The sequence below is a fragment of the Salmo trutta genome, chromosome 14 (genome assembly GCF_901001165.1).
Source record: "Salmo trutta chromosome 14, fSalTru1.1, whole genome shotgun sequence".
Taxonomy (NCBI): domain Eukaryota; kingdom Metazoa; phylum Chordata; class Actinopteri; order Salmoniformes; family Salmonidae; genus Salmo; species Salmo trutta.
Genome location: NC_042970.1, coordinates 67,923,386 through 67,935,592, shown reverse-complemented (window position 1 = coordinate 67,935,592; position 12,207 = coordinate 67,923,386). Strand labels below are relative to the sequence as shown.

Genomic DNA, 12,207 nt, shown 5'->3' with positions numbered 1-12,207 from the left:
GTTACAAATCAAAACATATTTTATATTTGAAATTCTTCAAAGTAGCCACCATTTGCCTTTATGACAGCTTTGCACACTCTTGGCATCCTCTCAACCAGCTTCACCTGGAATGCTTTTCCAACAGTCTTGAAGGAGTTCCCACATATGCTGAGCACTTGTTGGTTCCTTTTCCTTCACTCTGCAGTCCAACTCATCCCAAACCATCTCAATTGGGTTGAGGTCGGGTGATTGTGGAGGCCAGGTCATCTGATGCAGCACTCCATCACGCTCCTTCTTGGTCAAATAGCCCTTACACAGCCTGGAGGTGTGTTGGGTCGTTGTCCTGTTGAAAAACAAATGATTGTCCCACTAAGCGCAAACCAGATGGGATGGCGTATCACTGCAGAATGTTGTGGTAGACATGCTGGTTAAGTATGCCTTGATTTCTAAATAAATCACAGACAATGTCACCAGCAAAGCATCCCCACACCACCACACCACCTCCATGCTTCACGGTGGGAACCACACATACAGAGATCCTCCGTTCACCTACTCTGCGTCTCACAAAGACAGGGCAGTTGGAACCAAAAATCTCAAATTTGGACTCATCAGACCAAAGGACAGATTTCCACCGGTCTAATGTCGATTGCTTGTATTTCTTGGCCCAAGCAAGTTTCTTCTTTTTACTGGTGTCCTTTAATATTGGTTTCTTGCAGCAATTCGACCATGAAGGCCTGACTCACGCAGTCTCCTGTGAACAGTTGATAAAGAGATGTGACTGTTACTTGAACTCTGTGAAGCATTTATTTGGGCTGCAATTTTTGAGGCTGGTAACTAATGATCTTGTCCTCTGCAGCAGAGATAACTGAGAGATAACGGTCTTTCTTTCCTGTGGCGGTCCTCATGAGAGACAGTTTCATCATAGCGCTTGATGGTTTTTGCGACTGCACTTTGAGAAACTTTAAAAGTTCTTGAAATGTTCCGGATTGACTGACCTCCATGTCTTAAAGTAAAACATTTTTTTACATTTTAGTCATTTAGCAGACGCTCTTATCCAGAGCGACTTACAGTAGTGAATGCATACATTTCATTTCGTGCATATTTTTTTTTTTTTTTTTTTTTGTACTGGCCCCCCGTGGGAATCGAACCCACAACCCTGGCGTTGCACACACCATGCTGGCGTTGCAAACACCATGCTCTACCAACTGAGCCACAGGGAACTGATGGACTTTCTTTTCTTTTTGCTTATTTGAGCTGTTCTTGCCATAATATGGACTTGGTCTTTTACCAAATAGGGCTATCTTTTGTATACCACCCCTGCCTTGTCATAACACAACTGATTGGCTCAAAAGCATTAAGGAAAGAAAAGCATTCCAGGTGAAGCTGGTTGAGAGAATGTCAAGAGTGTGCCAAGCTGTCATCAAGGCAAAGGGTGGCTACCTCGAAGAAGATAAAAAATCAAATATATTTTTATTTGTTTAACACTTTTTGGGTTACTGCATGATTCCATATGTGTTACTTCATAGTTTTGATGTCTTCACTATTATTCTACAATGTAGAAAATAGTAAAAATAAAGAAAAACCCTGGATTGAGTAGGTGTGTCCAAACTTTTGACTGGTACTGTATATTTTCCCGGGGAAACTTGAAACGGTAAGATCACAAGAGTAAGATCAACTGTGTAATTCATTAGTTGCCATTTGATTTAGTTATGGGCCACCAATGTTCGTAATTGGCTGTGGGATCTATAAAAAGATAAAAGCAAGTGTTCCCTTCCCTCCCTGCTTTCAGCCCCTAAGTGGATTAATCCAAGCAAGAAAGTCCGTAAAACATGAATAAACGGAGCAGTCTCAGATCAGACTAATAAGAAAATAGTTAACGTTTCGAAAGTCTGCTAATTTTATCAATCGATGACTGATCCTGAGTTTTACCACACACGGCCATTCCACTATTCCTTGAAGGTAAATTGAAAACCTCAGTATTATCACTGTAGCCTGTGTGTTATTAAAATAACCCAATCCTGTCAAATGAATGGGGTTTGACCCTCATTTAATTTCACATACAAAACATACTCAAAACCTGACAGCGGAAGTCCATGCCGTTACCACTGAGTGAGCGTCATTCATTTCACCTCCTGGCTGTCGAAATATATGTCACCTGGGATGGAGCAGGTCAAGCCCGATGCTAAGTAACGACCGTTTTCCGAAGTGTTTTCCTAAGCTCCTGTACAGAGCTGTCACTACAATTAAGAATAATATGAGAATACAGGATATAGCCGGTGGCATCCAGTGCTTTGATTGGTCCACTGGCAGATGAGGATGACAGGATGAGGATATGAGCTCAGCGGAGAGTGATGAACTATAAACTCGAAAAGCTTGGGTTGCACATCCAATCCCTTTCATTTTTTCACTGAGCCTCAGTGTACCAGTTTCGGGCAGTGCCAAGCGTGTGATCACCAGCGCAAGACAAGCAAAGCCTCTTGATGAATGAGAAACTGAGCGATTTAGAAGTCAACTGCCCTGCGCCGGCCCCAATATGGCAGACTAGACTTCCAATGGCGTCGAATGGGCTCAGACAAAAGATTGTACGAAGTCCAAAGACTTTCTTTGCACACAAAGTTAGCGACCGGTGACTTATCCTCAAAAGAAACCGTGGATCTGTTAGACACATCTGGGCTGAGACAAAGTCAAGACTCAGATTAATTGGCGGCACTAGCAGATAGAAAGAGATAGTTCTCCGCTGGCAGGATGGGCTTTGGTGCATCACCAATTGCCTATGACTGATGTTCAGATTCTGGTCCATTTACATTCACTTACAATGAGTGGCGTATGCTAAAAGGAGACATAATGAGTTGTGTGTGTGTGTGTGTGTGTGTGTGTGTATGACTTATACATAATGAGCTGTAAGAGGGAGAAATACCTCGAGGGCTCTGGCTGTGTAACATCACCCTTGAACGTGGCATTTAGCTGCTTGTCCCTGGTGACCAGGTCGTCAACAAGGTTCTGTCTCCGATCGGCTTCTGACTGCATTCTTGAGGGGCGGTTGTGTTAAGGTCGAGATTATGGTAATACAAATACACAATTTAGACCCCACAACATGATTAACAAGGAGTTGGACTATTAGTTTACTATCATTCATCTATAAAGTAACAGACAATGCAAATCACAGATTTTCTTACAATTTCTTACAATTTCTTACAAAGCACTGCCCTCTACAGGACCTGTACATACAGGACCTTCACATACAACTACGCTGCAGTGTCATGAATGTGAAACCAAACCGGTTTGGTGCACTGTGCTGCGTGTCATCAGTCACATGACCAGGAGGACCAGTGATCATGTTGTGAAAGGAAGGATACATGCGCCGGGAGGATGAGACTCGGAGCGAACTCTCTCGGAGCTGGTTGATATTCTGTTTCAGCTTCTGCAGCGACGCTCGCAGTGTCATGTTGATCTGGACAGACAAATAAACACTTTTACAATCAATTCCTAAACAGAAATTGTAAAATACAGTAGCTACAGTGCCTTCAGAAAGAATTCACACACATTTAATTTTCAATATGTTGTGTTACAGCCTGAATTTAAAATTGATTAAATTTAGGTTTTGTGTCACTGATCTACACACAATACCCCATAATGTCAAATTTGAATTTTGTTTGTAGAAAATGTTACAGATTAATACAAAATAAAAAGCTGAAATGTCTTGAGTCAACAAGTATTCAACCCCTTTGTTATGGCAAGCCTAAATAAGTTCAGGAGTAAAAATGTGCTTAACAAATCACAGAATAAGTTGCATGTACTATTTCAGTGTTAAATAATAGTGGTTAACATGATTTTTTTTATAACTACCCCATCTCTGTACCCCACACATACAATTATCTGGAAGGTCTCTCAATCGAGTAGTGAATTTGAAGCACAGATTCAACCACAACGACCAGGGAGGTTTTTCAATGCCTCGCAAAGAAGGGCACTGATTTGTAGATAGTAACATTTTAAAAAGCAGACGCTGAATGTCCCTTTGAGTGTGGTGAAGTGGTTAATTAGGCCTTGGATGGTGTATTAATACACCCAGTCACTACAAAGATAATGGTGTCCTTCCTAACTCAGTTGCCGGAGAGGAAGGAAACCATTCAGGGATTTTCACCATGAGGCCAATAGTGATTTTAAAACAGTTACAGAGTTTAATATGGTTGTGATATGAGAAAACTGAGGATGCATCAACATTGTAGTTACTCCACAATACTGACATAAATTACAGAGTGAAAAAAAGGAAGCCTTTACAGAATAAAAATATTCCCAAACAGGCATCCTGTTTGCAACAAGGCACTTAAGTAATACAGCAAATAAATTCACTTTTTGTCCTGAATAGAAAGCATTAAGTTTGGGGAAAACCCAGCACAACACATCACAGAGTATCACTCTTCATATTTTCTAGAATGGTGGTGGCTGCATCATGTTATGGGTATGCTTGTCATCGGCAAGGACTAAAGGATAAAAATAAACAGAATGCAGCTATAATCACAGGCAAAATCCTAGAAGAAAACCTGGTTCAGTTTGCTTTCCACCAGACATTGGGAGATTAATTCACCTTTCAGCAGGACAATAACCTAAAACACAAGGACAAATATACACTGGAGTTGCTTACCAAGACAACATTGAAAGTTCCTGGTTTGGGCTAGTTACAGTTTTGAGATAAATCGGCTTGAAAATCTATGGCAAGGCTTAAAAATGTCTGTCTAGCAATCATCAACAATCAACTTGACAGAGCATGAAGAATTTAAAAAGAATAATGGGCAGATATTGTACAATCCAGGTGTGCAAAGCTCTTAGAGACTTAACCAAAAAGACTGCAAAAGGTGCTTCTACTAAGTATTGAATCAGGGGTTTAAAAACGTATGTGAATTAGATATTTCTGTATTTCATTTTCAAAAGTGAGCCAACATTTCTAGAAACATGTTTTGACTGACATTATGAGGTATTGTGTGTACAGTAGATGGGTGAGGGAAAACAATATTCAACATATTTTGAATTCAGGCTGTAACACAACAAAATGTGGAATAAGTCAAGCGGTATGAATACTTTCTGAAGGCACTGCTATATACTTTTGAGGAAACAAATGTGTAGTTAAGCAGGTTGTCATCATAGTTACCTTTGCAGGATTCCCTCCTGTCCTCTGTTGTCTGTTTCTTTCATGAATATTCTCTGCAATTTCTTGAACAAGGCGGCAAGTGGCATCATAATTCTGTAACCTACAAAAACCAAGTTGGTATACAATTATCGTGAGTAGTGCTATAGTTGTATATGTAGTTAAAATAATTAGTGTATGAACCACTATAATAAAGCCAGTTCAAAAGACGATGCCGCAAATCTTCATGGTATAATAATAATAACAAACCAAATAATTGTAGACAAATGTATTTGTGCTGATTGAGTGTGACCAACTTTGTCTCGAGTTTAGATTAACTGTCATTCGGCACTGGAGACAATTTGTTCCTCATCATAGCTACTAGTATTAACGTTAGATAAATTAGCTAGCTAGCTAGCTCGTTAGCTACTTAAGTCACAACCCTGCGTACAGTATATTGTTATCAGCGAAAGTTCATTGCAATTCATTTCGTGTGAACTATCAATGGGAATAATAATATAACATACAGACTTATCGAGTCAAGTCGTATTTAGTTATTTATTTTAGAAGTAGCCGGTTAAAAGGACGCGAGTTACTGTTACTACTGTTAACAATCCAGCTAATAACACAAATACATAGGTTTGAAGACGTATTTCTATATTTCATTCAATGTTATCTTAAATATACTCATAATGGCCACCTTAAAAGCTGCTTACCAAGGATCTTGAGACATGTTAACGAGTTATAATGAATGAATTTGTCTATATTTACTCCATAAATTGTGTGATAAGTAGGGAGCACTTCCTGTTTGGGTGTGATGTCAGGATGGTGTCCTGTGAGTAACAAATGTTCAGTCGTGAATCGTTTACTGTAACCTCGATGTTGCGTTGAGAAGAAGCTGATCAAATGAATCCAAATCAAATAAATTGTGATGTTCCTCTCTGACAGAACTGCTGCTGTCCCCAAGTCCCACACCAGACCCACTGTAGCCTGCAAACCAAATGTTCATTCACAGTTTACAAATCTTCCCTCTAGTCTGTCACTGTGTTGATGTGTATCTACCCTCTTAAAATAAATAAATAAGACAATATCCAAATAATTTATAATAAATATTATGACTTCATTTGTTTCTATTTATTTATAGAGCTGTGGCTGTGAGGCCTTGGCGACAGCCAGCAATGTAATTACTTTTGTTTTGGTGGAGTAAAGGTCATAAAAGGTCGACATAACCACTGCTCATGTTTTGTTGTTTTTGAAAAAAATGTCAACACAGCCTCATGTTGACAAATGTTTGTCTAGTGATATGGAAGTCCTTATTGTAACATTATGTGAGGATTATGACCACTACTAGTATAAACATACTGTAGGCTACAGATCCTTCAATCATCAAGATAGGATAAGAGTTTGTTTTTCCTCAACAACATGTAAGCCCACATTTAAATTGATCTATTTACAGAGGTTTCTTTGTTTCATAGCAAAACAATGTGTGTTTTTATCAAAACAATATCTGTTGTGTGAAATGATAACCTTTGCTAATTCTAGGAATAGAGGCGCTCATTTGGCACGCCCATGTTTTCCTATAAAACAGTTTCATAGAGCTGTGTTCCTCCAGGAAAAGGGAAGGGAAAGGAAAATGCATTCAACTGAAATGTGTCTTCCGCAATTAACCCAACCCCTCTAAAAATACTTAGAAAGTTAAATAATCTTCCATGTTTTTTGTTAAATGCTGCCATAAACATGCAAATTAACAATAAAAGATTAACCCAGGCAAACTCAGATACCAGATACAATATCAGATAAACCCAGGAAGAAAAACTGGTTAAAAGTAGGATGCATGCTTTGTGAGAACACTCATTTCTGTATAGTCATGATTTTCATACATATTTTGATACATCTAAATGTGTATCAACATAATAGCATAGGCATTCACTTCCATATATGGCAATGGAGACTGTCCTTTACACAGTAGCCTATTATCAAATGAAACAATAATAATCTTCCACTTTATTGATGTTTTGATTTCATTACCCTAGTTCATTTGTTGCTGTCCGCTGGTGTTGGAAGTTGAAGAAAGGAGGCATTCCTTTTCGCCACAGTAATTGGATAATAATACACAAAAACACTGTAAACAAACCCATATCACTTTCTGTGCCGGTCACCTGACCAACTGACAACTGTGTATAAAGCCTACATCCACAGGGCACATGGAAAACATTGGGAAGTATACCACCACTGGAGACTGTCTTGTCATTGATATAGAGGAGAACTTGACATTTGCAGAGGAGAATCCTGTACCAGACAGCATGATCCATGTTTCAAGAACGCCCAAGTTCTCCACTTGTGGGACTATAAGTTTAGACCCGTCTCCTATGGAAACAACCACTGACCAGGACCAGGAATTGAGCTCAGCAGCCAGACACAGAAGACCCAGGTCCCATTCCTACTACAGCCCAGAGGACGCCAAAAAGTATGGCATAGAGACGGCAACAGATGAGAACTTTGTCAGGCCACGCTCCAGGTCTTTCTATAGTTACGAGACGTCTGAGCTCCACAGAGAAGGGAACTTTACCAGGTCCAACGCCATGAGGCCGAGATCCAACTCCCTGGAGAAGAGAGGGGACAGGAAGACGGAGAATAGTGCGGATGGGAATCAGGGGATCATGGCTCGGCTCAACTCCAAGAGATCCAAATCCAACACCATCAAACACTTGCCATGCAGAGATCCCAATGGTATGCAAATTACAGTATGTTTAAAAGTGTCCGATTTATGTTTATTTGACAATTTATGTTTTTTTCTATTTTGTCATATTCCTAGTGTTATATGAAGAACAGAGGGGAGAAATGCAGAATATGCACAAACACAGTGTACTTAATCAAAAACAAGAATGTTACTGTGGATGGACACAGATCTATAACAATTAACTTATTAAATAATACATTTATTAATTATGATGTTAGTAGCTAGTTTTCTTCCTTCCTCTCTCCAACAGGCAGAAGAGGCAGTCTGAAGGGTGTCCCCATGATGACCATCTCTGAATCAGAGAACTGGGAGATCAGCTCCTGTTCTGGCATGAAGTATGGCCAGTTTGTGGACTGGGAGAAGATAGACCCTGAATCTTCAGAGCGCTACCAGAGGATTCTGAAGTCGGACCACCAGGAGCTGAAGACCATGGGTCGATCAGGGTTCTGGGCCATGCCCCATACACTAAGGGCCAAGGCCTATTATCATATAATTCATGGTATCAACTGCAGGTCCATCAAACCGGATCGAGACCGTTACCAGGATGTGGCCAAGAAGCTCTTCGGGGAGCAGAAGATGAGCACACACCCGTTCCCTGAGTACATGGATGATGGCGTGATCCCTAGGTACTGGCTATGAAGCTATCAGAGAAGAATGGTTCAGATGATCAAATCATGATCAAATGATTTTAGTCATTAAACTTTGATAGGAGAATCTGAAGTTGATCATGCTTTTTCCAATATTGCATGTACATTATGTTCTGTTCATAACATGATAACATAGCAAGTATCTTTGTTATTCTTCCCACCCCCAGGTACTGCCTCAACGAAGCTGGTCTCAATTCTGTCAAAAAGGTCCTCCTCTGCATCGGCAAGCACTTCCCGGACATCAACTTCTGCCCAATCCTCCCAGCCTTGGTGGCTCTCCTCCTGCATTTCAGCGAAGACGAAGCCGAGTGCTTCCACAGCATCTGCCGCCTTATCGCCTACAATGACCCCAACAAGCGCTACATCGACCAGACATTCCTCACCTACCGGGCCTCCTGCATGACCTTTGGCGACTTGGCCAACAGGTACTGCCGCGGCATCCGCAAGCTAATCGCCAGCTCCCACCAGAACCTCTTTGAGTTCTACTCTGATTGGATCATGTGGATCTTTGCCGACCTCCCCTTCACATACGCTATCAGGGTCCTGGATGTCTATCTTCTGGAGGGTTACAAGGTTCTCTACAGGGTGGCTCTGGCTCTTCTCAGCTTGTACAAGGTCTCGGTTTCGTCTCGTGTAGCCTACGTGGAGGACTTCAGGCGAGACATGAAAAGCTTTGTGGAGAACGTGGCGCGTCACTGTACGGTGGAGAAGCTGCTGGAGAGGGCCTTCATTATCCAGCTGGCCACGCGGAGGGAGCTCAACCTACTGTTCAACGCTAACAAGGACTCACTCATGCAGAAGGGCATCAGTATCCACCAGAAGCGGTGAGGCTGTTGGTCAAGGGAGTTCTTCGAGAAAATGTTTCTACTCTTGATTAACATCTAATTGGTCCACTCTCTGTTAACGGAAAACAAAAGATAGCAAGCCATCACCATGTCAGCCCTATTCCTCATAGGACGATTATGAGATTACTTCCAACCCACTTTGTTATAGAGATGCTACAGTTGTTCTACCAAACTATACCTAGATACTGTATCCTTTTGAACGATAAACAGTTTACACATTTTTACTTTCTTAGTTCCTTTATATTTATCTGTAATCGGAAGATACGCTTCAAAACAAATATTTACATTCTCAAACTGTTTCTGTTCCTCCATAAAGGCAGTCGTGCCAGGTAGTGGATTTTGACAGCTTCAGCTCCAGCGTTGTCACAGGGACAGAGATGAGGATTGTCTGGGCCTGGATCCCTGAACGCTTTGCCCTCTTCAATCCCAAAAGGCTGTTCAGCACCGACGAACATGGCCGAAGCCTGGCCTCGTAAGTGACTTTTATTCACTATTTTACATTAGTAGTGGATCAAGTAGTGAAGACATATACATTCAGCAGCCCAGAACTGTCCACAGTAAATACAACAGCCCAGAGCTGAATAAACTCACCAGCTTATTTTCCCTCTCAAACTAATACACATGCTTGTGAATATTTCCTGACAAATCTTTCCCAGACTAGCTGTATTGGTTTTCTGATTACTTGATATTTTATATGAATAAACTCACCTCATAATAATGAAAGGCTGTATTGTTAGTATCAGTAACATTTTTGCAATAAGGTGCATGACCAAATGTTCTCCAGTTCGTTGGCGGGAACAGTTCCTGTGACATCGGTTAACAACAGTTATTCATGTCTCTAGAAGGGTTCTGTTGGTCTGTCAGGAGAAAATGTGGTAGATAATATTCATCAGCACTTGCAAATCCTTTTAGAAATGCTCTGAATACCTTTGTCACAATTACTGGCTGTTGTCTCATCCTAGAGCTTGTCCAAACATTGAGACACCAATAGTTATTTTTCTCCACTATGAGGAATCTCTATGCATGTTGACTCTGATGTCCTTCAAAGAGTTTGATTGGGATTCTCAGACTTTCCCTTGTCACTGCGCTGACAAGTACCTGCCTCAGCAGACATGCTTTTTAATTGGTTCTAGCCATACACAGGGTGGTCGTGACAGGATGTGATGACCCCAATTAAAGGTCTGACCCTGACCACGACGTGACCCCTCCAGTGAACTTTGAACTTTCACCCCCACAAAGACATTCCAAGGGGCTAGGATTGTTGAATAACCGTTGTCTAAAAACATTACAAGTTTCATTGATATTGTTCACTGTTTTCTCATTTAAAGATTTTATTCCCGTGTTGAGGGGCATGAGCCAGCAATCTTGCTTCTGAAAACTGTGGATGAAGAGGTGAGTTTACAGTAGCAGAAAACCTTTTTTTGTCTATTTTTGACACTCAACTAGATTCTATGCAGACTTCTTACCCCTGTGTCACTCCACAGGTCTGTGGTGCCTTCCTGTCGACAGATTTGATTCAGCGGAAAAAGTATGATTCAGAAGAACCTGCGTATTTTGGGACTGGGGAGAGCTTTGTTTTCACGGTGAGAGAAATTACAATCTACAGATCTGAAATAGCTGATTTTGCAAATGTTTTTTCCTTTGATTTTGATCAATTGTGTTAGCGTAAAAAATAGTGGTTGAAATCTTTACTTATCGTGCCGTAGAAGAATACAGGCTCCATTCCTTTCCCATGTCAATCAGTCAATGCAGGAACTTAATTGTTCATTGTTCTTAATTCGTTGTTCTTTCAGCTTCGTCCAGGCATGGAGCGCTACCAACGGGCTGTGGTTCACATTACGGCCAAGAGACAACCTTCTCCAGACCTTCGAGCTGCTCGGGTCTGTGTATACACTTCCTCTGGTGAAGAGGAATCCTCCTCTACCCCACTTTCCACCACCTCTACTACCAACCACACCGACCTGACCTGTCCATCAGGGACCCTCCAGGACCCCAGCTACCTGACCATTCCCTTTACCACCTCCTCCCCCGAACCTCTCTCCCCCTCACCCAAGAGGGCCAAGGAACAAGGGGCCTCCATGTTCATCGCCGGAGACCACGAAAGGCTATTCATTGGTAAGCTGCTCATATGTAGGCTAAAGTGTTTGCTGTTCAGAGTTGTCGGTAGAGTGTCACAAGGAGTGATCAATAACTTTCTGAAACCCGGATAGGCCTGATTGTCTAAGGAGCATTCTTGCCACGTACAAGAGTTTTTGCAGCGACTTTGACGATGGTGGTAGGGAAACAGCTTAGGGTTTCTCACATGGCATATTCTTTGTATCCACCCTTTGTACTCTTTGTGTTCATGTCAACATTACTGAGAAGTGCAGCAGCTAGAAGTGGGCTGCTGTTATTACTGTAAATTCAATGCTGACATCTTTTACAGTGAGGGTGATGTGTTTGTCTCGCCAGGTGGCGATGGGGGTCACGCTCTCTGCCTACAGGCTGATCTGGAGGGGGGCTACACGGAGCGATGTGACACCTTCGAGAGCGCCCCTCTCTGCAAGAGACACTTTAAGATCCGGTCACTGGAAGTGTGGGGAATTCAGAACTCCATCTCGTTCTCACACTACTTCTCTTACTGACATTAAAAGAGGAGGCTGACATATGTTCTCCCTCTTATATGAACTGGTTTCTCCTAATTCCGTTGTCCATTTAATTAGACTGTATTTTATTCGTTATGTGTGTTGATGACAATGACCCATAGGCTAAACTAAACAGGGTTTTCACAGTGCATTCGGAAAGTATTCACACCACTTGACTTTTTCCATATTTTGTTACGTTACAGCCTTATTCTAAAATTGATAAAATATTTTTTTCTCCTCATCAATCTAC

At 41.4% G+C, this 12,207-nt stretch overlaps 2 protein-coding genes across 2 annotated transcripts in view; one reads left to right on the top strand and one right to left on the bottom strand.

Moving 5' to 3' along the window:
• LOC115147200 (syntaxin-8) overlaps positions 1 to 5,942 on the bottom strand; it is a 44,161-nt gene extending 38,219 nt beyond the window's left edge. The window contains exons 1-4 of the mRNA XM_029689281.1: positions 5,818 to 5,942; positions 5,126 to 5,225; positions 3,336 to 3,430; positions 2,897 to 3,007 (exon numbers count right to left, since the gene is read on the bottom strand). Of these exons, the coding sequence (XP_029545141.1) occupies positions 2,897 to 3,007; positions 3,336 to 3,430; positions 5,126 to 5,225; positions 5,818 to 5,834 (323 nt within the window). The 5' untranslated portion in view covers positions 5,835 to 5,942. The remainder of the gene's footprint in view (positions 1 to 2,896; positions 3,008 to 3,335; positions 3,431 to 5,125; positions 5,226 to 5,817) is intronic.
• Positions 5,943 to 7,285: 1,343 nt separating this feature from the next.
• LOC115147199 (TBC1 domain family member 24) lies at positions 7,286 to 12,207 on the top strand. Its single transcript, XM_029689280.1, has 8 exons — positions 7,286 to 7,831; positions 8,092 to 8,467; positions 8,656 to 9,312; positions 9,650 to 9,805; positions 10,662 to 10,725; positions 10,818 to 10,916; positions 11,127 to 11,448; positions 11,785 to 12,207. The coding sequence occupies exons 1-8, from the start codon at positions 7,306 to 7,308 to the stop codon at positions 11,955 to 11,957; spliced, it is 2,373 nt and encodes a 790-aa protein (XP_029545140.1). The 5' UTR covers positions 7,286 to 7,305; the 3' UTR covers positions 11,958 to 12,207.